General features: G+C 45.4%; 1 protein-coding gene across 1 annotated transcript in view; it reads right to left on the bottom strand.

The window, feature by feature from the left end:
* TSGA10 (testis specific 10) overlaps positions 1-27,779 on the bottom strand; it is a 607,624-nt gene that overhangs the window by 528,421 nt on the left and 51,424 nt on the right. Inside the window, exon 4 of the mRNA XM_029604773.1 lies at positions 18,677-18,827. Coding sequence (XP_029460633.1) covers positions 18,677-18,827 — 151 coding nt within the window. The remainder of the gene's footprint in view (positions 1-18,676; positions 18,828-27,779) is intronic.

Genomic DNA, 27,779 nt, shown 5'->3' on the forward strand with positions numbered 1-27,779 from the left:
TGGGAAGCATTTACTTCTCTATGTACGAAACAGTCCTTATCTTGGCTAGGCCGAGTCAGTCACATTCCAAATTCGAGGCCTGGGAATCCTATCGATTATTACATACTGCTAAGAGCCTTACTGGTAGCCAACATCGCGCGTTTGTGAGGGCGATGAACAGTTCCCAAATGACATCAGTTAAATTTGTTTCCCTTAATGTTAAGGGATTAAACTCGGGTCGTAAACACAGGCTTTTCTTTCAAGAGATGGGCCGCTTACAGGCCGATGTGATCTATCTAAAAGAGACGCATCTTAGGAAACGATATGAGGGTCTTATGAGATCTAACAAATACCCTCACCAATTCTGGGCAGTGGCAACGAATTCTGCAAAATATACCTTGGTAGGAATTTTAATTCACAAAGATCTCCACTTCAAACTGTTAAATTCTCACACTGACCCTCAAAACCCCGGTATCTCTTAATGAATGTAAAACTGGGGGGCGAATTATTAACACTGCTTGTCATATATGGCCCGACATCCCAAAAAGAGGTCTTTTACACTGCCCTGTATACCATTATAGCTGATAGGGCGGAAGGGAGTGTGATCCTTGGTGGAGATTTTAATGTAACACTCAATCCCCATATTGATAACTCAACGGGGCATAGCACGGACTCTGCCCACACCAGGAAGGCCCTTAAAAACATAATCACACTTATATCAGAAATTGACGTTTGGCGTTCTCGCTTTCCAACTTCCAGATGCTACTCCTTTTATCCACATCCCCACGATTGCTATTCTAGATTAGATAAGACACGCATAAATTGGGTCTGGGCAGTGGAAATTCAACCAATCGTATGTTCTTACCATGCACCCATTTGGTTTAGTTTACAGATGCAAAATTATGACCGGGGTTTACGGTACTGGCGTCTTAATGACTCTCTGCTGGACGATAGTGAATTTCAACGACAAATAGCTAGGGAAATACAGGAATATCTACACTTTAATGATACAGGAAAGACGGACCCGGGGAACGTCTGGGAATATTTAAAGAGTGTATTGCGGGGCACTTTTATCACCAGGGCCTCCTTTGTTAAGAAACAGAAGGAGAGAGAGGGAACAGTATGGATTGTTGACTCACCTACACCACCTAGGAACTGCCCACATGCAGGATAATACCCAGTCTCAACTGTGACAGGCTATTCAGGAGACGCGAGATAAGATAGTACCCACTTGATGCGGCGCTCATCGCGCATCATCTAGAAATAGCGTAACAGAAATTTTTCGAGGGAGGGAATAAAGCGGGAAGGTATTTAGCTAAAACGCTCAAGCGTAGGCAGGCACAAGCTACTATTACCAAGATCAAAAGCTCAGAGGGTACTCTAACTGATAATACCTCTATTAGACAGCGGTTTCATCAGTTTTATGCTCAGCTTTATAGTACGGATCCGAATATTTCGGAGGAGTACATCTTTCAATACTTGTCAGACATACCCTTCCCAGAACTGACTACCTCTCAGCGGCAATTTTTAGATAAAGACATCCCGTTGGGAGAAATACATGATGCCATTAAGACCATAAAACCTGGTAAATCACCGGGCCTCGACGGTTATACACCCAGATTTTATAAACAATATGCTACGGTACTGGCACCTGTGCTTCTCAGTTACTTTAATTCATTGAGAACGGGGTCCCACCTATCATCACTCGCCAATACTGCGGGGATTACCATTTTAGCGAAACCAGGTAGGGATCCAGCTCTTTGTGGATCCTATAGGCCCATATCTCTCCTGAATATCGATGTTAAAATACTAGCAAAAATTTTGGCAAATCGTTTAAACTGTTTTATCTCTCAGATGGTGCATGTGGACCAGGAGGGGTTTTATCCCTGAGAGGACAACAGCGGATAACGTCCTTAAAATGTGTGATAATATTTGGTATGCGAAAAAACACAACATACCCTCTTTAGCCTTATCTATTGTTGCCGAAAAGGCATTTGATATGGTATACTGGCCATATCTTTTCGCTACCCTGGAGAGAATGGGATTTGGGGCCCCCTACCTACAATGGCTGTGTTAGTTATATAATGCTCCCCAGAGATGCCATAAGATCAATGGTGGTTACTCCCCCACATTTACGGTGGGTAAGGGAAATAGGCAGGGCTGCCCATTATCGCCTTTATTGTTTGCCCTCTTTTTGAAACCATTTGCGATTAAAGTTCGGCGCCATGCTACCATTACAGGGCTGAATGTGGGAAGGATATCTACCAAAATATACCTCTATGGGGATGATATTCTACTTATGCTCATTAATCCAGAATCATCCCTTTCCACTCTGACCCAGGAAATGAAGGCATTCAGAAAGGTTTCGGGTATCAGAGTCAACTGGGAGAAATCCGAGATACTTAACATTAATCTCCCACAGGCTGAGACCACACGCTTACAAGGGCTGTTTCAATTCCGATGGGCTCAATCCCAAATAAAATATTTGGGGGTGCAACTCAGCGCCTCTCAGGATTTATTTTCCATAAATTACACCTTTTTGTGGACCAAACTAACCAAAGATATGGAGGAATGGAGCCGCTACCACATTTCCTGGCTGGGTAGAATAGTGGTCATAAAAATGACCCTATTACCAAAACTTCTATAATTATTTCAAACACTGCCTACCCCGATCCCCACCTCACAGTTACAGCTGTGGCAGAGGAAATACATGGCTTTTATATGGGCGGGGCGGCGACCGAGGGTGGCTCGGAGGGTCTTCTTCAAGCCTAAAATTCAGAGAGGACTCAGTGTTCCTGATATCTCTCGATACTATTGGGCAGCTCGGTTTAAGAAATTAGTGGATTGGCATAAAACACGTCAGCCCAAACAGTGGGTACAACTTAACCAGGAAATTATTGTCTATGCCCCGCTCAGTAGCCTCCTCTGGCAACCCAAAGGAACCTGGTTGGTAGAGGTAGGGGCTGCATCTCCCCCATCAATCCTCAATTTGATAACATTGTGGCATAAATATGGTTCCCAATTACTGGGGCAGAGGGAATATCACCTTAGCATCGGCCTATACGCCAAAAAGGCGTTTCGGCCCGGGTATGAGAAAACAGCATTTCATTTATGGAGGCATCAGGGCATAAGGACATGGGAATATGTATGGGGACCTCAAGGTCTGCATCCCTTTCCAGACTTGCAACAAAAATTTGACTTACCGGCCTCGGCCGTTTTCCCTTATTTACAACTAACCCACTTTGCACGTACCATAATGATTGATATTCATTTGAAACTGGGCTTATCTGACTTTGAAAAATTATGCAGGAAAGAAGACATATCTAAACAGACGCTATCGGTGATATATCAATTATTATTGACGCTTGATGAGCCTCACTTAAGAACATAAGAAAATGCCATACTGGGTCAGACCAAGGGTCCATCAAGCCCAGCATCCTGTTTCCAACAGTGGCCAATCCAGGCCATAAGAACCTGGCAAGAACCCAAAAACTAAGTCTATTCCATGTTACCGTTGCTAGTAATAGCGGTGGTTATTATCTAAGTCAACTTAATTAATAGCAGGTAATGGACTCCTCCTCCAAGAACTTATCCAATCCTTTTTTAAACACAGCTATACTAACTGCACTAACCACATCCTCAGGCAACAAATTCCAATGTTTAATAGTGCGTTGAGTAAAAAAGAACTTTCTACGATTAGTTTTAAATGTGCCCTTGTTAACTTCATGGAGTGCCCCCTAGTCTTTCTACTATCCGAAAGAGTAAATAACCAATTCACATCTACTCGTTCTAGACCTCTCATGATTTTAAACATCTCTATCATATCCCCCCTCAGCCGTCTCCTCTCCAAGCTGAAAAGTCCTAACCTCTTTAGTCTTTCCTCATAGGGGAGCTGTTCCATTCCCCTTATCATTTTGGTAGCCTCTCTCTGTACCTTCTCCATCGCAATTATATCTTTTTTGAGATGCAGCGACCAGAATTGTACACAGTATTCAAGGTGCGGTCTCACCATGGAGCGATACAGAGGCATTATGACATTTTCCGTTTTATTCACCATTCCCTTTCTAATAATTCCCAACATTCTGTTTGCTTTTTTGACTGCCGCAGCACACTGAATCGATGATTTCAATGTGTTATCTACTATGACGCCTAGATCTCTTTCTTGCGTTGTAGCACCTAATATGGAACCCAACACTGTGTAATTATAGCATGGGTTATTTTTCCCTATATGCATCACCTTGCACTTATCCACATTAAATTTCATCTGCCATTTGGATGCCCAATTTTCCAGTCTCACAAGGTCCTCCTGCAATTCATCACAATCCGCTTGTGATTTAACTACTCTGAACAATTTTGTGTCATCTGCAAATTTGATTATCTCACTCGTATTTTTTTCCAGATCATTTATAAATATATTGAAAAGTACGAGTCCCAATACAGATCCCTGAGGCACTCCACTGTCCACTCCCTTCCACTGAGAAAATTGTCCATTTAATCCTACTCTCTGTTTCCTGTCTTTTAGCCAGTTTGCAATCCATGAAAGGACATCGCCACTTATCCCATGACTTTTTACTTTTCCTAGAAGCCTCTCATGAGGAACTTTGTTAAACGCCTTCTGAAAATCCAAGTGTACTATATCTACCGGTTCACCTTTATCCACATGTTTATTAACTCCTTCAAAAAAGTGAAGCAGATTTGTGAGGCAAGACTTGCCCTGGGTAAAGCCATGCTTTGTTCCATTAAACCATGTCTTTCTATATGTTCTGTGATTTTGATGTTTAGAACACTTTCCACTATTTTTCCTGGCACTGAAGTCAGGCTAACCGGTCTGTAGTTTCCCGGATTGCCCCTGGAGCCCTTTTTAAATATTGGGGTAACATTTGCTATCCTCCAGTCTTCAGGTACAAAGGATGATTTTAATGATAGGTTACAAATTTTTACTAATAGGTCTGAAATTTCATTGTTTAGTTCCTTCTGAACTCTGGGGTGTATACCATCCGGTCCATGTGATTTACTACTCTTCAGTTTGTCAATCAGGCCTACCATATCTTCTAGGTTCACCGTGATTTGATTCAGTCCATCTGAATCATTACCCATGAAAACCTTCTCCAGTACGGGTACCTCCCCAACATCCTCTTCAGTAAACACCGAAGCAAAGAAATCATTTAATCTTTCCACGATGGCCTTATCTTCTCTAAGAGCCCCTTTAACCCCTCGATCATCTAACGGTCCAACTGACTCCCTCACAGGCTTTCTGCTTCGGATACATTTAAAAAAGTTTTTAGTGTGAGTTTTTGCCTCTACAGTCAACTTCTTTTCAAATTCTCTCTTAGTCTGTCTTATCAATGTCTTACATTTAACTTGCCAACGTTTATGCATTATCCTATTTTATTCTGTTGGATCCTTCTTCCAATTTTTGAATGAAGATCTTTTGGCTAAAATAGCTTCTTTCACCTCCCCTTTTAACCATGCCGGTAATAGTTTTGCCTTCTTTCCACCTTTCTTAATGTGTGGAATACATCTGGACTCTGCTTCTAGAATGGTATTTTTTAACAATGACCACGCCTCTTGGACATTTTTTACTTTTGTAGCTGCTCCTTTCAGTTTTTTTCTAACAATTTTTCTCATTTTATCAAAGTTTTCCTTTTGAAAGTTTAGCACGAGAGCCTTGGATTTGCACACTGTTCCTCTTCCAGTCATTAAATCAAATTTGATCATATTATGATCACTATTGCCAAGCGGCCCCACCACCGTTACCTTTCTCACCAAGTCCTGTGCTCCACTGAGAATTAGATCTAAAATTTCTCCTTCTCTCGTCGGTTCCTGAACCAATTGCTCCATAAAGCTATCATTTATTCCATCCAGGAACGTTATCTCTCTAGCGTGACCCGATGATACATTTACCCAGTCAATATTGTGGTAATTGAAGTCTCCCATTATTACTGCACTACCAATTTGGTTAGCTTCCCTAATTTCTCTTAGCATTTCACTGTCCGTCTCACCATCTTGACCAGGTGGACGGTAGTATACCCCTATCACTATAGTCTTCCCCGACACACAAGGGATTTCTACCCATAAAGATTCAATTTTGTATTTAGTCTCATGCAGGATGTTTATCCTGTTGGACTCTATGCCATCCTGGACATAAAGCGCCACACCTCCTCTTGAGTGCATTTCAGAAGGCCTGGGAAAGGGATCTTCACTTAGAATGGCTACCTAGGAATTGGAAAAGGGTTTTTCAGAAGACGGGAAAAGGATATATTGCCACATCTCTAATAGAAAATTCTTATAAACTGTTATACCGCTGGTATATATACCCTCAAAAACTATGTAAGTTTACACCACACATCTCCGATCTCTGTTGGCGGGCATTTGCAAAGACAGGCTCATTCTTTCATGTGTGGTTAGAATGTCCCATAATACAGGAGTTATGGCAGGGGATGTTTCAGTGGATGGGGGATATGATTCCTGGCTTAGCTATTATTACACCGGATCAGGCATTATTGGGTTAAAAAATTCCAGGTATAGTGGAAGAACATAACAGATTGGCTCATTATATTTTGACAGCTACTCATTGCGAAATAGCAAAAGTTTGGAAGTCATCTGGGGTTCCAACAAAAGCAGCCATACAACTTAAGGTGGACAAAATATATTTATTATCTAAAATCACTGCTCATCAACACAAATGTGTCCTTAAATTTGAAAAAACTTGGCAAGTTTATTCAACATGGAAATCTACACAAGACTCCGGGTCTCCATCTTAGGTCACTGTTTGATGTGATGCTTTATGCACTTTATTTTCACAGCGGCTAGTGATATAGTGATATGGTCTGACTATTTGTTTTACCCTTACATTTGCTTCTCAATAGGATTGTACCCTACTCACTGTTGTATAGGAGGCAAGGATGGGGGGGGGGGGGGGGGGGTTAGGGATAGAAAAACTGTCAGGGATAAGATGTCTGTGGGTGAACCCACAACACATCTGCCTCTATCGACACTTATGGGGTTTACGCTGTCTTAATCTCAATATATGTTATAGTGACTTGTTTCTGTATCACTCTCATATCGTTATATCACACCCTATGATGTAAAGGATTCACTGTTCATTATGTTATGATTAATAAAAATGTAAATATCGGGGGAGCGAGGGAAGGAGTGGAGAAGGGTACCTGGCTGAAGCCCAGACTTACCCTGCTTGCAGGACCTGTGTTTTCCATCTTTTGCAGGTGTGTGTGCAGTAAGACCAGCGCCGCTGGATGACGCGAAGGAGGCGGGGTTAGCCCCTTCAAATTCGGCATCGCCTAAGCCGCGCGCGCCGAAGGGGCACGCGCGGCTTGGTCCAGCTTAGGCCGGAGAAGTCTGGAGTCTGGACAGAACCCTAACCTTCCAACCATTTTCCTAATGGGGAGAAAAAGGAAGGCGAAGGTCTTCACCTCTTCACCTGTCTCAAGCCAGCAAAGAAGTGGCCCGATGGACCATCATGTCATCAGACAGATGGCAGCGCCGGAAATGGACAGTTTGGGAGGTATTTCACAAGCCTCTCTAAGTCCAGGCGAGGGACCGACGTCTCCACCCCAGCCATCCAGCTCCCCATTAGCTGTGATGGCAGGAAATGAGGTAGGACTTGATCAAAGGGTAATAGGCCCTTTATTGGCCGAAACACCCAGAGAGATTAAGGAATTACCTATAAGAAATCCAATATTAGCCCTGCCTTTAATTTCTGAAGAGAGTAATATGAGTATTATCCCAGAAGATATTACTCTACTAGATTTATGGCGTATGATGTTCAAGCTTGATAAAAACATAACTTTGATGAACAGCACCCTGTCATCTGTTATAAATGATAATATAACTGCTTTATTAGAACAGAAGAAAAAGATAGAAGAGTGTGAAAAAAATATATGTGGTATGAATACTAAGATGCAATTATTGTCTAATTCAGAAAGCGTTTTCATGAGAGATAGTTTATCCTTGCATAGAGAAATAGAGGCAACTGAAAATTTAATGAGAATTAGAAATCTGAGAATACTTAATTTCCCTATGACTCGGTTACTATCCCCCATGGAAATGTTTAAAAAATACTTAAAGGAGATATTAAATTATGATGAGAAAGATATTCCTAGGCTATCCAAAATTTATTACTTTACAAAGAAGGCTGCATCTAACTCTTCACAGAGTCAAGATGCAACCTTGGGAGTTACTACATTTCTGGAAGAGTCATTAGATATTATCGAAAATAGGGCAACTCTATTTGTTTCTTTTATTGCAGAACTAGACAAGGAGGTATTGTTCAAAAATTATTTTCTAAATAGAAATATTTCCTTTTGCGGACAGAAGATCCAAATATTCCCGGATGTAGCTCGCTCCACCCAGGCTAGAAGGAAATACTTTCTTTCCTTGAAGCCTAGAGTAGTGGAGCTGGGAGCTACGTTTTTCTTGAAATTTCCCTGCACTTGTCTTATTAATTATCAAGGGAAGAAGTTTGGACTTAGTGATCCGACACATTTGGAAACATTTCTAATTAATAAGTCTCAAGCAGTGAATTTGGAGACAGACGTTCAAATAAATTAAAGATCCACTATCTTCCCTATGAGTTTCAATATGAGTATTTATAAACAATGCTTTGTTTATTTAATTACTTAATTGTCTCCCCCAATTATGGTTATGCCAAATATGGGGATAATGGTGTGTATTTGTTGTTTAATTTTTAAGGGATATTTGGTTATGAGAGTTATGTATTTTCATGATTGTAATAAATGTGAAAAATTCAATAAACTATAAATTAAAAAAACAAAAGAAATTTAAATATCAAAAAAAAAACAAAACCATGTTCGCTTTCCCCATACTTTTCTGGCCTCAAATAAGATAGCAGAGTTGCTTACCTGCAACAGGTGTTCTCACAGGACAGCAGGATGTTAATCCTCACATATGGGTGACATCATCAGGATGGAGTTGTTATGAAGATGAAGACCTTGAGCAGGGGAAAGCTCAGAGGGCTTCGCATCTGTTGGGAAGCGCTAGGAGAGCGGTTCCACTTTCCAGGGGAATATGTGTTCTTGGACCACGACTCGATCCCAGAGGAACTCCAAAGTGGTGCTGCGGCAGGCGAGGTATGCCCGAGCATGGGCTGGACAGGAGCGAGGCTGGACTGAAGACAGATGACTGAAGAGACTGACCCTCCTCCGGACCTGCACTCTTCGGGAAGACCATCAATGCAATGGTGGTCTTATGAACAGTCCTCCGACCGTTCCAAGCCCTTTCCGGACCTGCCGCTGGGTAACAGCAAGAAGCAGCAGGCCGGATGGAAACCAGAGCAACAAGACCAGAACATGGAGATTTAGACGAAGACTCAGGAACAAGGTACTTGGGTGCACAGACGAAGACTCAGGAACAAGGTTCTTGGATGCACAGATGAAGACTCAGGAACAAGGTTCTTGGATGCACAGATGAAGACTCAGGAACAAGGTACTCAGAGAGAGGTTCAAGATATTCAGAGGACTCAAGCTAGGTTCAAGGCATTCGAGAGAATCAAGCAAAGTTCAAGGTATTCAGGAGAGTCAAGTAAAGTACTGGATTGAGACTGCAACGCAGCGTGCCCTACACAGTCCACCCGCGGGACTGGTCACGGACCACACTGGACTCAAAGAGCCTCTAGACGAGATGATGGAAGCTGATACTGGAACATGGCAAAGATACTGAAGAGGCCTGCACAGAGGCGCGCCCTACACAGCCGCCTGAGGCTGGACGCGGACCACGCTGCAACAGAGCAAGTTCAAACAGAGTCTTTGGCATGGACGGTGCAGGCACAAGGTATCCAAGGGCGAGCAAAGTTCAAGACACAGGACCAAGACACAGCTTGGCTTCAAGCAGGGGATTCAGGACCAAGACTCTGCTTGGCTTTGTTGTGTCCGTCGCTGCTCGACGCCCTCACTCCGCCCTCTTTACCTCTGTGGCGACTCCCTCCGGGTCTGATGGACAACTGGCTGCCGCGGAGTCTCCAAGCCGTCTCCCTCCGGTGTCCCCAGACTGGCTCGACGTTGCAGATCCGCCATGTTTTCCTGATGACCCAGGGCACACGCGTGCGCGCGCTCTGACTGAAGTACCAGCAAGGGCGCGAACCTCAGGGGCGTCCCCCTGAGATGACGTCATCCGCTTCCAATATTTAAAGGTCTCTATTTTCACTGTCGGATTGAGTTAGCAAGGACGAATACGGATAAGTTTCCTCTAAGCTACTCTGCCTCCTCGGACTTACCAGAGGTACCTGCTCCACAGGGGCCTCACTCTCTCTCTACCTTTCAGATTACAGATAGGAACCGGTATTCGCTCCTCGAGGGCCCATGTTCCTGGAGACTCTGAAGATTCTCTACTGCCTGGAAGATATCGCTACTACAATCGTGAGTTACCATTGCTCTCTCAGAGCTTACCCTGGAACCAGGTACTCGCTCCTCGAGGGCCTATACCGTTCCAGCTCCTGAGCTTCCTTGAGACCTTGTGAGTTTTGTCATCTAGTTCTGTTCATGAACCCTGTCTACTCTGCCTACTCACATTCTACAGTTTCTCAACAGATCAGCCATCCTGGATCGCTGTTCCAGTACCTGAGGGACTACAGCCCTGCCGGGTATATCATCTCACTACTGCCACATCTGGTGGCTTCATCACCTGTTTAATAAAAGAACTAATGTGTGTCTGTCTCCATACTCAAGCCTAGCCGGTGGTCCCTCTCGGGGTATCCTCCCGAGAGCGTGGTCATCTGCCATCGGCCCAGGGATCCACCCACAACTATATCAAAGACTACAGATTGCTACTCCGCAGTCTACTAGTACAGATTTCCTTTTGCTTGCTCCTCCCATCAGCATACAGATTCAGAACATTACTAACTCTTCCTTCTTTGGAGTCAATCATAACAAGATTGCTAACTACCTAGCAAATCCTACAGATTAATTACAGATTGCTAAGTCCTCCCCTTTCAGGAGCTCGCAAAACAGATTCATGACAGGCTTCAAGCAGGGGATACCCTCTGGAGACTTAAGCTGCAGAAGTGAGGAAGGCAATGTATCATGAAGCGCCCTACTCAGCCCACCCGTGGGACTGGTCGCGGACCACGACACAGCACGCCAAGAAAGGTGGTGACGAGGAACCTGGGTTTCAGGACATCAGGACTGGATCACAAACATCAGAAGCGGAAGATGGACATCTGGACTGGAACACAGGCATCAGGAATGGATTACGGACTTCAAGACGAGACATGGAGCTCCGACAGGAAACGAAGAACACAGGACTTTGAAGAAGAGCTGGAACAAAGAGACTCCTGGAGCGAAGGACAGGAACACCCAGGAGCAGCTAACTCCTTGAGAAGGCAAAGCTGGAATGAACGCTGGGCCCTTTTGTAGGGCTGAAGAGGACAATGCCCAGAGAGGAGCTAGCAGGAGGCCACACCTGGCTGGCCCTTGAAGAGCAGGAGAGAGGCACGCGCCTGCGCCCTAGGAAGCTGGAAGAGAGAGCAGGGTCATCGGTGGAGTCCCTGCCACGTGGAAGGCCCAAAGAAGCAAGCAGGAGCGGCTCCTGCCACGAAGAAAGAAGAGAGGACTTCAGGCTGGCTGCAGGCAACAGCAGGGATGGCTTGCTTGCCGGCTGAAGAAGAAAGGAAGGTAAGCAGGCTGCAGGCACCGGCAGGGACGGCTTCCCTGCCGGCTGAAGACCCCGGCACGGCAAGGACGGCTCCCCACCATGCTAGGACCCCCGGGAGTGGCAGTGGCGATCCCAGCTGCGGAGCGAGGCTCCCGGCAAAGCACAGCCCTGCCGAGCAAGGCAGATGACGTCAGCAGGGAAGCCTGGAGGCAGCAACACTGCATGCCACAAAGGAAAGTGTCGGCGGCCCGACTGGCCACAGGAGGTAGGAGACCTGCCCGCGCTCCTCACGGGCAGGTTCACAACAATCACCCAATCATGGAATACTTTTGTCAAAGTTTCTAGAACTTTGACTGGCACCTTCTGGGCATGCCCAGCATGACACTAACCCTGTATCCAGCAGGGGTCTCCATTCAGTCTCATGTATAGTCAAAAATCATGCGAAAAATAAAATAATAAATCGCAAGTGTACCCAACTCCGTGGGGTGGCGGGTGAGTTTCGTGAGGACTAATATCCTGCTGTCCTGTGAGAACACCTGTTACAGGTTAGCAACTCTGCTTTCTCACAGGACAAGCAGGATGGTAGTCCTCACATATGGGTGAACAAGCTGAGGATGCCCGCGCATGTACCAAAAGCACCCAAAGACGTGCAACAGGGGTGGTCTTTTGGATAACGGGCAGCCTGAAAATCCCAGCGGGCTGTAGGACGGAAGTTGGGTATTAAGCTGAGAATAGACTGCGCAGAACAGACTGGCCAAAAATAGAATCTTGTGCGCCAGCCTTGTCCAGGCAATAATGGGCTGCAAAGGTATGGACAGAACTCCAAGTAGCAGCTTTGCAGATATCAATAAGAGGTACAGACCAAAGGTGTGCTACTGACGTTTCTATTGCTCTAATGGAGTGCGCTTTAACGTGTCCCTAGTGCAGAAGGCCTGCTTATTGGTAGCAGAAGGAAATACAGTCCACCAGCCAGGAGGACAGGGTCTGCTTTCCCACCGGGATTCCCAGCTTAAGTTCATCAAAGGAGACAAATAGCTGGGTGGACTTCCTATGGCCTGAAATGTGTTCCAAATAAAAGGCTAGCACACGTTTGCAGTCCAAGGAATGCAGAGCCCGCTCTGCATTCCTTGGACTGGGGTGTGGGGTTTCAGGAGTGGGGTTTCGGAAAGCAAGAAGGCAGAACTATGGATTGATTTAAATGAAAATCAGATACCACTTTCGGTAGAAATTTAGGATGAGTGCGAAGGACCACCCGATCATGAAGAAATTTTGTGTAAGGGTTTAGTAACCAGCACCTGTAGCTCACTGATCCTGCGAGCAGACGTTAACGCAAGAAGGAAAAGGACCTTCCAAGTAAGATGCCACAACTCGCAGGAATGCAGAGGCTCAAACGGAGGTTGCATGAGGCGTGCTAATACCACATTAAGGTCCCAAGCAGGGGCCGGGGGACGGAGAGGAGGCTTGAGGTGAAGCAAGCCCTTCATAAAGCGCACTACCAGGGGCTGTGTCGAGATAGAAACAACCCCTGTACCCCAATGGAAGGAGGCCACCACACTGACATGCACCCTGATGGAGGAGGTTTGTAAACCCGACTCAGAGAGATGCCAGAGGTAGTCTTAAAAACTGAGTCGTGGGGCAGATAAAAGGGCAGATAAAAGGGTCTAATGCCTTTGAAGTGCACCACAATAAAAATCTTTTCCATTTAGAATGATAAGATCTTCTAGTAGAAGGCTTTCGTGAAGCTACCAGGACCTGGGATACAGAGTCCGATAGATTGAGCGATTGCAGAATCAACCTTTCAACATCCAGGCTGTTAGTGACAAGGCCTGAAGGTTGGTATGGCGCAATTGTCCGTTCCTCTGAGATATCAGGGATGGATCCATGCCTAGGCGAATCAGCGGACACACAGAGGTCCCGAAAGATGGGAAAACATGACTGTCGCGGCCAGTGGAGGCAATGAGAATCATTAGGCCCTTGTCTGTGCGTAGCTTCATGAGAGTCTTGCTGATGAGAGGAAGTGCCGTGGTTGGCACGTCATCTGGGAGCAGTGCCGCGGGCGTGGTTTCGACCGGGGGGCGTAGCTGCGGCCTCCGGACCAGCCCCCGGACCGGAACATGGTGCGCGGCAGCCGGCCCGGCGTAAATTGTGCGATAGAGGTAGGGGGGGTTAGATAGGGCCGGGGGGGGGGGGGTGTTAAGTAGGGGGAGGGAACGGCAGCGCGCGCGGGGCTCGGCGCGCGCAAGTTGCACAAATGTGCACCCCCTTGCGCGCACCGACCCCGGATTTTATAAGATATGCGTGCCTACACGAATATCTTATAAAATCCAGCGTACTTTTGTTCGCCTGGTGTGCGTACAAAAATACACATGCGCACTGTGTTTTAAAATGTACCCCTTAGGGCAGACCTGGGCAAGGGGCGGCCCGCGGGCTGAATCCGGCCCGCCTACGGTCTGTGACCGGCCCGCCCACTGCTGAGAGCAGACGGAGAATGAGGCACGCTGCCTTCCCTTGCAGAGGGAAGGCAGCAGTTCATTCTCCGCTCCCTCGCTCCCCGATTGGCCAGCCAATCGGGGAGCGAGGGAGCGGAGAATGAACTGTTTTTTTTACAGCGTCCGGTGAGGGGGAGGGAGTGACTCGAGCGAAGGCACGCTGTCCGATTGGCTGGTGCTGGGCAAGGCTTGCCCAGCACCAGCCAATCGGACAGCGTGCCTTCGCTCGAGTTTCTTTCCTACATATGTCACAGTTCCGCCTTTCGTGGTCTTTTATCTCAGGGGACCCCAACCACCGGTCCGCAGACCAGGACTGGGCCGTGGGAGTTTTTTGCCGGTCCGCGGCGCGCGCTCCCGGTCTCTCCCGCTGCCGTTGGGCTGTCAGCACGTTCAAGCCCAGTGGGAACGGCAGCGGTGTTAGAAGCTGTGGTACCCGCGGCTGGCCTTTTCTTCTTCCCGCGCCTGCACCCCCCCCCTCCCGTGACCCGGAACAGGAAGTGACACACGGAGCGGTGCGCGGGAAGGAGAAAGAGCCGTGCCGCGTCGGCTGCAGCGTCGGTCCCCGAGCAATTGAAGCAGCCGGTAATCGAGAAAGGAGTCAGCAGCATGAGCCTCCCGCGGCAGATGGGATTCTTCTTTCTTGGCCTGCGGGGGCTGCTGCAGCTCCCATTTGTGCTCGGGGGGGGGGGGGGGGAAGAGGAAGTGAGTAAGAGAAAGAGAGAGAAGCAGCCAGCCAGCCTGTGTGTGATTGACTGGTCAGAGAGCTGATGTGTGTGTGTATGTGAGAGACAATGAAAGTGATTGCTCAGGGAGATGACTGATGTGTATGTGAGAGTGTGAGACATTAGTCAGGGAGGTGACTGATGTGTGTGTGTGTGAGAGAAAAAGCATGGAAGTGAGAAGTCTGGGTAGGTGGGAAAGCATGAGCGTAAGAAGCCTGGTGTTGTGGGAGTGAGAAACCTGGGTGAGTGTGCATGCATGAGAGAGAGAGAGAGACTGCTTGGTAAGGTGACGGTGTGTGTGAGAGAAAAAGACTGGTGTGTGTGAATGTGAGAGAAAGTGATTATGGGAATGAGAAGCCTGTGCATGTGAAGAGAGTGAGCATGAGAGTGAGAAACCTGGGTGTGTGTGAGACAGCATGGGAGGGAGAAGCCTGTATATCTGAAAGAGAACTTGGGAGTGGGAAGCCTGTGTGTATGCATGAGTGAGATCAGGTGACTGGTGTGTGTGTGAGAGAGAGAGAGAGAGAGAGAGAAATAAAGTGATTATGGGAATGAGAAGCCTGTGCATGTGAAGAGTGAGCATGGGAGTGAGAAACCTGGGTGTGTGTGAGACACATCATGGGAGGGAGAAGCCTATATATCTGAAAGAGAACATGGGAGTGAGAGACTGGTGAGTGAGTGTGTGGGTGTGTGAGAGAGAGAGAGACAGAGAAAGTGATTATGAGAGTGAGAAGCCCATATATGTAAGTAGAACACGGGAGTGGGAAGCCTGTGTGTGTGTGTGTATGGCATGAGAGAAACTGTTCAGGAAGGTGACTGGTGTGTGTGTGTGCCAAAGACTGTTTGGGAGATGATTGGTGTGTGAGAGACAGAAACTAGTCATGGGGGCATGACCGGTATGGTGTGTGTGTGAGAGACATGGGCACTAAGGAAGATGACCATAAGTATAGACCTTAGCTTCTACTGCTGCTTCTGGTGTGTGCCACAGCCTGCAGGGAAGGGGAGTAGGAGAGCTGCTGGAGGGGGAAAGTAAAGGTGGCTTTAAGTTTATTTTTCTTGACTGCCATTTTAATTGTGTGATGTCTGCTTTTTTGAAATATTTTATTGGTGTTTGGAGAATGTTTAATAGTTTTTATGAGTTTTTAATTGTTGGATGTTATTCTGTTCATAGCTGTTTTGAAACATTTATTCTGCTTATTAGTATAGTTTTACAATTATTTCTGTGTGGGGATCTATAGTGCTTCCTAGTTCTGTTTTCCTAATAAAAGGTGTATTGGTTTTTAGGACCTAATTTAATATTTTTAGTGTTGCCTTTTCATAGATAGGGTTGCTCCTGTTTGAGTGTATTCCATAATACAGGTGTAACTGTGTGCGGATTAGTTTATGTGCATTACTACAGATCCTGGGAGTATGTTAGGTCGGTTCTGTGTCTGTTACCGAGATGAGATATTTTGCTAGCATGTAAGCGTTTGTATCGGTCTTATTTGTTGTGTTTTCTCAGAGGACATGCATTGGTGGTAAACTGCTGTCTTTTCATAAGTAGAGCTATTGAGAACTGAGTTAATTATATTAGTCCGGCCCTCTAAAACCATCCCAATTTCTCATGCGGCCCCATGGGAAAATTAATTGCCCACCCCTGCCTTAGGGAATAGCCAGTGCTATTAATTGCATTAGTAGCATGGGATCTTCTTAGTGTTTGGGTAATTGCCAGGTTCTTGTGGCCTGGTTTGGCCTCCGTTGGAAACAGGATGCTGGGCTTGATGGACCCTTGGTCTGACCCAGCATGGCAATTTCTTATGTTTTTATGTTCTTAAAGGCTGTGGTGCTGTTGCCAGTTATTTGTTGACATGCAGAAACTCACTTTTGAAGATTTAAGACACCAATTTGACTTGGAGACCTACGATTATTATTGTTATGTGCAATTGACCCATTACTTGTCACACCCAAATATACGTCACCAAGTGGCCCGGGATCTTTCAGAATTTGAAAGATTGTGGGGCAGATTTTAAAACCTGCGCGCGGGCGCAGATTTGTTCGTGGAACCCCGCGCAAACAAATCTATGCCCAATTTTATAACATGCGCGCGCTACCGCGCGCATGTTATAAAATCCAGGGTCGGCGCGCGCAAGGGGGTGCGCAATTGTGCAACTTGCGCGCACCGAGCCGCACAGGCTGCTTCCATTCCCTCCGAGGCCGCTCTGAAATCGGAGCGGCCTCGGAGGGAACTTTTCTACCACTCCCCCCCACCTTCCCCTCCCTTCCCCTATCAAACCCACCCCCAGCCCAAACTAGATCCCCCCCCACCTTTACTTCAGAAGTTACGCCTACCTGCAATATAGGCTCGGCGCGCGCAGGGGCAGATTTTCTCGGGTTACGCACGTATCTTATGTGCGTAGCCTTTGGAAATCTACCCCTGTGTTTTTGTTTTTTTACAAAACACCTGCAAGGGGCTAATATCCAAAATGTATCAACTACTTCTATCCCCAGTCACTTTCCAAAGAAACTATGTGCAAGGCTGGGAGGCCGAGTGGGATAAGGAGTGGCCTACAGAGCAATGGGAATATTGCTACGCTATTACAGCTAAGAGCTCTGTATCGGCAGCTGTGAAAGAAATGAATTACAAAATACTGTACCGATGGCACCTCACCATTTACATAAACTATACCCGAACTACCCAGATAAATGCTGGAGACAATGTGGGATGATTGGAACTTTCCTTAGTACCTGGTGGAAATGCCCAAGAATGATTATCTTTGGGAAGTGGATAGAAAGGATTATTTGGGAAATGACATCTCTGAAGGTGGAATTTGACCCTCGATTGCATCTCCTATCCTTCTATTCTCCTGCTTGGTCTTACGCCCATGCTCATCTTATAAATCACATTTTGTGCGCTGCCAGACAAGCAGCATCCTCGCAATGGAAAAAGCCATTTCCTCCCGCATCTTCGGCAGTTCTTTGCAGACTGTGGGATCTACATAATCTCTCATACCTATCAGCAGTGAGAGAGGACAAGGTATCTATTCATGTACTCATCTGGGAGCCATTTCTGTGGTGGTCTAAACTATGCCTCTAACCAGACTTCTGACATATTTTATTCATTACATGAGTGCCTACTGGGTATACACAGCGAAAAAAGCCTTTTTTTCTGTTCTAATCTACGATACTGAGGTTGGATGTACTGTTCAATATATATGACATCTTAAACCTTTTTTTTTATGGTCTTTTAGCTGTATAGGCTGGTCGGGGGAGGGAGGTATCGGAGGTATAAAAAGTACAAAAGAGTGTAAACCCATGTTTGGATATTGTATGACAAATGGTTGATTTTGCTATTTTCTTATCACTATTGGCAACACTAATAAAACATTTAAATTAAAAAAAAATATGAGGGAAGGAGCATACAGCCCGAGTCCCACAGACCCATGCCCCAAATCTTTTAAGTACCTAGCAACATCTCTGCCCACTGATCATTTTACTTCCACTAGTATGGACTCACCACTCTCTGCACTCTGTTGCTCAACCAGTTTCTTACCCAAAGTACAACTTTCCATTCTATCCAGTTTGTTTACCAGTTTTCTATGAGGAACAGTGTCAAAAGTTTTACTGAAGTCCAAGTCTGCAACATCTGCTACACCTCCCTGATTCACTATTTTCATCACATCATTAAAGAACTCAATCAAATTGATCTGACAGGATCTTCCCTTTGTGACACCATGTTGCCTGATATTTTGAAACCTACTTGTTTCAAAGTGCTGCACTGTCTTTTTCTTTAGTGGTTTTGCCCACTATTTAAGAAAGACTAATGGTCTGTAGTTGTGTGTCTCCTTGTGAACAGCTGACACTGAAGCACTTGTTGAATACCTGCTCTTTCAAACTTTTCAACTTGTGCATTAAGTCTGCTTTTCTCTTCCTGGAGCTGATCTAACAAGATGTTCAGTGTTTGATTTTCTCTTTTCGTTTCTTCTAATTCTGTTTCTGCTTTTATTAAGTACCGCTTGGAAGTTTCAGCATCCTATGTAAAATAAAAAAAACATACAATGCATGAAGATATTTTCATTACAAAACAGTATATTGTAAATATTATTTTTTGTATCTATAAAAGCATTCTAAACCAGAATATTTTACAACAAATTACAAACAAGTATAAGTAAAGCGTAAAGTCTAAGAAGTAGATTTTAAAAGAGTTGCTCGCACAAAAATGCCCATATACACGCATATCTGGGCTGAGCGCTAGCAACGCGTATTTTAAAAGCCGCAAAGTATGTGCGCATATATGCATATCAGCAAGTGAGTAAGAAAGGGGCATGTTAGGGGTGTGACTATACGTACACACGTAACAATGTATTTTACAACCATCCTAGGCATTGACAGCGCACACTTATGCATGCAAATTTGCTACAGTGGGTTTACATATACGGCCACCAAAGAGATTTGATTAGCTGCTTTGTGTTTTCCAGGCCACCTACTCTTGCCGAGTGGAAGCAAGAACTGCCTGTGGGTGGAAGGGAGGATCTCCAGTGCCAATTGGGACAAACTGGGGAACGCTTGGAAAACGTTGCCCTTCCTCAGGGACAGCCAGGATCACACGGGGAATGCTGTCAGAGTGTCAGGGATAGACTGGGCCAATCAGATTGCTACATTCAACCTTCTGCATTTGTCTGGGCATTACAGGAACAAACTGCAGCAAACAGGGACCTTAACGACCATGGGGGGTGGGTTGGAGGATGAGTAGAAGCCACATACTGAGGGGATGAGAGACACAGAGTCACACTTTCTTTTCAAAATGACTCTAATAACTGTCAAGGTACTTGTGGCTTTAAGCCAGAGGGGAGAGAGAGATAGGGGAGAGGAGGACGACGAGGAGGAGGTACCCTGCACACAGGGTCTACAGGACAGTGTTTAGATCTGTCAGAGGAGGAAGTCATGTGCAGGTTCAGGTTTAATAAGGAAAGTATCTATGTATAGATACTGCAAGTATCTATGCAGTAACTATCTACACATCTCAAAATCACCACTGCCCTAACCTTTTTTGCTACTGGCACCTTCCAAACTCCTCTTGGGGTCATGGCTGGCATCAGCCAGTCTGCTATCTACATGTGCATCGATCAAGTCCTGGCCGCCTTGCTAAGAACTCGCCAGTATATATCCATCCCTCAGAGCAGACAGCAACAAGAACAAATCATGCAGGATTTCTATTAAGTGGCACACTTTCCCTCTGTCCTGGGGGTTATCAATTGCACATGCATCCCTATAAGAGCACCAGGGGGAGTTGAGGCCACCTAATGCAACTGCAAGGACCTCCACTCCCTCAATATGCAGGTGGTCTATGACACTAAAGGCCTCATCCTGCATTTTGTGTGCAAGTTTCCTGAATCCACTCACAATGCCTACATCCTCTCGCAGTCAGAAGACCGCATCACCAGGGCTGGCTACTAGGTAGGAATGCATCCATCGCTAACACCACTTCACAACTAACCTCTTCTGTGAGTGTCCCAGGACGACAGCTTGGACCCTAATGTGCAGTCCAACCTCAAAGCCTACCTAATGTTCTTCTCTGGCTTCTCCCTTACAGGTGACAGAGGCAATCCAATCAAAACCTAGCTCATGATGCCTGTGGTAACCTCACAGAGCACTGCAGAGGTTTGATACAACAGGGCCCAACGGCTGACCAGAGCAGTCATCAAGAGAACATTCGGCCTACACAAAACACACTTTTGCTGTCTGGACAGATCTGAAGGATGCCTCCTTTACAACCCACCTGAAGTCTGTGAGATTTTCCTAGCCTGCTGTATGATACATAACTTGGGCAAAACCAGACACATGTTTCAAGAGGGACTGGATAAGATTACAGATGAAGAAGAATAATAGCTCACTCAGGAGGAATTGCAAGTGATACATCGCCACAGTCAAAGACAAGCTATAGAGGAAATGAACACTCTGATACAAAGATATTTTTGGTGGTGAAAGTGCTTTTATTTACATGTGCTCATACAGATGTGTAGTACAATAAAGAAAGTTATTACCTCTTTGGGCTTTTTGCTTTGGGTGGGCCATGTGCAGGAGCCTTGAGCTGTCCTTGGCGAGAACTCCTCACAGCGCAGGTCCCTCAGAAGGCACAGGACTTGGCTGCTCTGGAAGGTGGCTGCAGGAGGGTCTGGCAGGTGGGGAAGTTGCAGATGGTGGAATTGGTAGTGGCTGCAACTGCCAAGAGGGCATGTGTTAAAGTAGCTCCCTCCAGATGTCTATCTGGTCCTCCATCGCCTGGCAAAGGCCCTGGATTTTCTCCTTTATTGCGCGTCCTTCCTTGTGGATGGCTACCTGGAGGCCATGGAGCTCTGGGTGGAGTGCACCCACCTACTCCAGGACCCGAACATTCAATTGGTTAAAGAGGCATTCCACTGGCCTGGCCTGCACAGCAATTGCAGTTGTTCTGCAGCTTCCTCTTCTGTAGGGGAGCTGCTCTGCAAGGGTCTGCCTGCTGGCTCACCTTGTAGTGAATCTAGCCCAGCTCCCTGTTTATCCTCCTCCTGCTCCTCATCCATCTCCTCCTACATGGCAGATGGCTGCCGCTGCTCTTTCCCCATTGGTGGCTCTTCTTCCGTCTCCTGGTGCCCGATGTGCCAGCAAAGCCTTTAGTCAGCTCTTGGCCCTGCCCGTTTGTCCTGCTGGCCTCCTGCAACAGTAAAAATGATACATGTTTTAGATCACATACTAGGTGTATATGTATCTCAGGAATTTCAATGTTAAACAGTACAGGTCCCCAAGCCTTCTTTCAGCACCTCCTGATGCTCTAGTGCAGTGGTTTCCAACCCTGTCCTGGGGACCCTCCAGCCAGTCAGGTTTTCAGGATATCCACAATGAATATGCATGAGAGAAAATTTGCATGTTATGGAGGCAGTGCCTGCTAATTTTCTCTCATGCATATTCATTGTGGACTTCCTGAAAACCGGACTGTTCCACCATATGACTTGAATATGACTTGCTCTAGTGAAAGTCTCAAAAATGTACCTCTTCCAAACATATATTCCCTGGAAGCACAAGTTTTTGCTCAGCCCGACTGGCTGCTGAGGGCACCAACTATCAGCGTACACTCTTGAAAAGGGTTGCTTATTGGTTCTAGATGTTGCAATCTGCAAGCTCAGCTCTCACATTCAAGTCATAGGGTGGAACAGGTAATGTGCCTATGAACTGTCCATTTAATTGGGACTGGAGGCGAGAGGAAACTGGACAGCACTAGGTCATGTGTCCATACAGATATGGAGAAAACAATATATACACCATGTGCTTGTCTATAACTAGAAAGTCAAGTCCTCTATAAAGGAACTCACATGCAGACCATAAGTGTTACTATATTATCATGGTACATACAGCAAAAAGATCCACCTATCTTATAGTGCAGTGGCCTACACTCCAAACCTGGTGCTCTGGAGCCAAGGGGTGAATCTGGCTCTTCTCCATGTGTACATTTGCCCTGGATCATTATAATAGAAGGACCTGGTATAGCCACACAAACTATATGCCATGTATAAACCAATCTATTTGCATAAATAATACAAGTGCTTACCTTGCTGCTGGTCTAGTTGGGAGAAGTCCAGGTCCACCACCCCTGTCACAACAGACTCCAGAATGGTGGTCAAAACCAGCCGCTTCGCCGCTGTCTAGGTCAGCTGTATCTCTGCCCCCTCTGCACGCATCTGGGACTGCTTTTGTTTAACATCCTGGTTTAGGTCACGCCACTTGTGGCATAATTCTGCCACACTTCTGTTGTTCTCAAAGATCACATTTATCTTGTGCCGAATATGCTCCCAAACGTGATCTTTTTGATAAGAGCTGAATCTCTTGGATTCAGTAACGTACAGAATGCTGTGTACCCTCATGACTTCCTTCTCAAGGTCAACCACCCTTTGGAAAAAGTTCGGCTTTCTCATATGGCCTGCATGTTCCTGAGAGATGGTGACAATGGAAAGACAAGTAGCTGCTCTCTCCTTTAATCCCTGCAAAGGCGCATAATGTGTGTGTACTTATGCACAAAAGCACATAATGGGTGTGTACTTACCGGGTGAGTGGAAATGACTTATGCAGATTAATGTTATGCGAATATCCAATTTAAATACAAAGTATTGTATATATGGTTGCTCGCATTATTGAGCAATCTTACCTGCATCGCCTCTATGACTGTGTAGTGATGGCAAATACTAACTCCTCTATATACGCTTCCCCCCCCCCCCCACCAAAAGCTAGCTGGGGCTCCTAATTTAAACAATGCTTTTGCAGAAGATACATTTCATTCAATGGCCCATCACCTGATAGTTGATTTCATGCATATTCAAAGTAATAAATAAGGACACCTGAGTGCAGGGGAGGATTGCAGTAAAAGATCAGCCCGGGGGATTTTTTCAAAACCCGCCCACAGGATATCTGATGCCCTCATGCACTTTCCCTGCAGCTTAACATAAGAACATAAGAAATTGCCATGCTGGGTCAGACCAAGGATCCATCAAGCCCAGCATCCTGTTTCCAACAGAGGCCAAACCAGGCCACAAGAACCTGGCAAGTACCCAAAAACTAAGAAGAACCCATGCTACTGATGCAATTAATAGCAGTGGCTAATCCCTAAGTAAACTTGATTAATAGCAGTTAATGGACTTCTCCTCCAAGAACTTATCCAAATCTTTTTTGAACCCAGCTACACTAACTGCACTAACCACATCCTCTGGCAACAAATTCCAGAGCTTAATTGTGTGCTGAGTGAAAAATAATTTTCTCCAATTAGTCTTAAATGTGCTCTCAAAACAGCCAAATTGACCCTAGAACCTGAGAAAATTGAGCCAAAATATCTCCAAATAAACATCTTTCCAAAATAACTAAGATGTTGAGCACATTCTAGACCAGGGGTGAGCAGAGTTGCAGCCCCATTCCATCCATTCAAATTGGTTGGGTCCCCTACATATCTGCTTATATCTCTTATCCTGGATGTCCAGTCTGGCTCTTGAACCAGTTGCAAGTGACAGTGCCAGCCAGTGTCAGACACACGCTCAGTCACAAACAGATTTTCAGTCTGCAAAAACTTTGACGTATACACACAAAGACAAATACTCTCTCTCAGACCCAAAGACACACCCACACACAGAGAGTAGGTGTGTGTCTATGTTAGAAAGACACCCACACACACACACTCACTCTCTCACAGACACAAGTCTGAATGGGTGTGTGTCTCCCTCACACTTTCTGATAAAGACACACAAACACTCTCTCTGACATGCCACTGTTGTACTGCTGCTGTTGTGCTCACACAGTGATTTTTTTTTAATAACATTTTTATTGAGGGTTAATACACAACAACCAGACATCCAAGACACAGAGTATACAGCGGCTAAAAGGTAGCTAGGAAACATCAGTTCAGCAGTCCTATCTGCAAACTATGATAATCTTAAAACTGTTCCCAAAATTTTCATTATTACACCCACTCCCCCCTCCCCCCACAATCCATCAATCTTGAAAACTAGAAAATTAGAAGATGCTGCCCAGTAAGAAGTTAACAAAGTCAAAGAATATTTATTTATTTTTATTTACAAGTTTTTATATATACTGTCATTCGGTAGATTCCATCATAACGGTTTACAGCAATTGCATAAAATATCTATTACATTTTCAATTCCTAAAAAACATAAAAATTATTATAATACAAGAACTAATAAATATAAAATATTACTAACACATAATTAAAATATTAATAGCACATGAATGAACTTTAAAAGCATTAAAATGAGTGATAAGAAGTAAAAGTACAAGTAAACGTTATTACTAAAATTCATAAAATAAATGTGATGCAATGATAAGAGGGGTCGGTAATCTCATTGTTGATAGGATAATGTTAGTGAATTCTTACACTTATCTAATAGAGACCACATTTTGTAGTATTTAGGCAAGGTATCTCGTCTAATAGCAGTCAGTCTCTCCAAATACTGCACTTGGCGTAATTTCTGTAACACTTGATCTTTATTAGGTACCCCAGCAGTTTTCCACTGTGCTGCAATCAGCATTCTGGATACTGTCGCGCAAAACGAGAAAAGACATCACTTCTCATAATTTAAATTGGAACAAGGCAAACCCAACAACCAAATATCCATTTGTAAGGGGACTTTTACTCCTAATATCTCTTCTACTAGTTTCTGACAATCTTCCCAGAACTTCCCAATCTTGAGACAATTTCACCACATGTGTAGGAAGGAACCCTTATCTAAGCATATACACCAGCAAAAGGGGCTAGAGCTTTAGGGAGCCAATGTGCCACCTGGGAGGGTGAATAGTGTACAATTCTGGTCTCAGTATCACAAAAAAGATATAGTTGCGATGGAGAAGGTACAGAAAAGGGTGACCAAAATGATAAAGGGAATGGAACAGCTCCCCTATGAGGAAAGACTAAAGAGGTTAGGACTTTTCAGCTTGGAGAAGAGACGGCTGAGGGGGGATATGATAGAGGTGTTTAAAATCATGAGAGGTCTAGAACCGGTTAATGTGAATCAGTTATTTACTCTTTCGGATAGTAGAAAGACTAGGGGGCACTCCATGAAGTTAGCATGGGGCACATTTAAAACTAATCGGAGAAAGTTCTTTTTCACTCAACGCACAATTAAACTCTGGAATTTGTTGCCAGAGGATGTGGTTAGTGCAGTTAGTGTAGCTGTGTATAAAAAAGGATTGGATAAGTTCTTGGAGGAGAAGTCCATTACCTGCTATTAATTAAATTGACTTAGAAAATAGCCACTGCTATTACTAGCAACAGTAGCATGGAATAGACTTAGTTGTTGCGTACTTGCCAGGTACTTATGGCCTGGATTGGCCACTGATGGAAACAGGATGCTGGGCTTGATGGACCCTTGGTCTGACCCAGTATAGGCTTGTTCTTATGATTTTCCATCATTGCAGCTGACATGGAAAACTTGCCCAAATACTGAAAACATACTTCCCATTTTTCTTTTTCCCAATGCTCACCCATGTCGGCCTCCCATGCAGAGATGTGCTTTGCTCTGCAAGGGGCCCTAGTATTGAGCAGTTGATATATTTTCGTGATAGCTTTCCCCACCTTGCCCACTAATATACAATACCCTTCAAAGATCGAACACCCTTGCTGCAGATCTTTCCTTATTTTCTTTGTTAACATGAAGTGTTTTAATTGAGCGTATGCTAAAAAATCATTATTAGTTAAACCAAAGTTAGTCTGCATGTCTCAAAAAGAAATAATCCCTCTGTTAGCCCACATTTGCCCCAAACTAATAAGGTCTTTGTCTTTCCACTGATGAAAAACATCATATTCTAATCCCGCTGGGAACTCCTGCAAATATCTAATAAGAGATAACTCTGAATAGGTCTTGGGTCCCAGGAGTAAAAATTTCCAGCGTTTCTAAACGGATACAGTGCAGTGCAAACAGGGGGATACTCAAGCCCAATCACAAACCGAGGGTGTACCCAGCCAAAAGATTGAGTATATTGGAATTTAGCCTAATAAACTTTGTTCAATTTCTACCCAGTGCTTCATAGAGCCTAAATCATGACACTCTATAACACTTTTGAGCTGAGAAGCTGCATAATATTTCAAAAGATGGAGGACTCCCAATCCTCCCGCACTTCTAGGGTGATATAAACCCCCCCCCCGGACATCCGTGGAGGCCTTCTACGCCATATGAAAGAAAAAAAAACTTTACGTTGGAGGGAATGTAAATTGTGATCCAGAATTTTACAGGGTAAAACTTGAAAAAGGTATCTGATTTTAGGTAATAGATTCATTTTAATCGCTTCTTCCAAACCAGGACATATTTAATCTATCCCATTTATCCAAATCTCTTTTCAGGGACTGTAGCAAAGGGCTGTAATTACATCATACTAAATCCTTAAAGTCTACACTAATATTTACCCCAAATACCGTATAGGCCCTGCTATCCATTGGAAAGGATATCTCCTCCTGAAAGTTACCTCTACCTCCTTAGAGAAGTTGATGAGCAAAATTTCTGATTTATCATGATTAACCTGAAAACCAGAGATGTAACTAAAACATTCTAGGTTTGCCATAACTACTGGCAAAGATATTGAGGGCTGAATTAGTGAAAAAAATAATATCTTCAGCATATAAAGAAATTTTATACTGTCCTGTTCCCACTGGGATCCCCCTCACTTGCTCTGCACAGTGGATAGCTGCAGTCAAGGGTTCCACACTCACTGTAAATAATAAAGGGGTAGATTTTTTTAAAAAGCGCGATCGCGTACTTTTGTTTGCGCAGCAGGCGCAAACAAAAGTACGCTGGATTTTATAACATACGTGCATAGCCGCGCGTATCCTCTAAAATCCTGGATCGGCACGCGCAAGGCTGCCGATTTTGGGCAGCCGGCGCGCGCCGAGCCGTGCAGCCTGCCTCCGTTCCCTCCGAGGCCGCTCCGAAATCGGAGCGGCCTCAGAGGGAACACTCTTTCGCCCTCCCCTCACCATCCCCTCCCTTCCCCTACCTAACCCACCCCCCTGGCCCTATCTAAACCCCCCCTACCTTTATCCATGGATTTACGCCTCCCGGAGGGAGACGTAAATCTACGCGCGCCAGCAGGCTGCTGGTGCGCCGAGACCCAACCCGGGGGCGGTTCCGGAGGGCGCGGCCACGCCCCCGGAACGCCCCGGCCCAAAACCATGCCCCAGGGCCCAACCCCGAAATGCTGCGCCCCGCCCCCAAAACATCGCGTCATTCGGCCCCGCCCCCGACACGCCCCCTTCCAAAAACCCCGGGACCTACGCGCGCGCCGGCTGCCTATGGAAAATAGGCGCGCAAGGCCCTGCTCGCGTAAATCCGGGCGGATTTACGCGAGCAGGGCTTTTAAAATCCCCCCCAAAGGGAACAGTGGTCACCCCTGACGTGTCTCTCTGCAAATAGGGAAGTTCTCAGAATAACCATTATTAATCTTTAAACAAGCCATCGGC

Source organism: Rhinatrema bivittatum, chromosome 5 (genome assembly GCF_901001135.1).
Source record: "Rhinatrema bivittatum chromosome 5, aRhiBiv1.1, whole genome shotgun sequence".
In the NCBI taxonomy this organism is placed as follows: Eukaryota; Metazoa; Chordata; class Amphibia; order Gymnophiona; family Rhinatrematidae; genus Rhinatrema; species Rhinatrema bivittatum.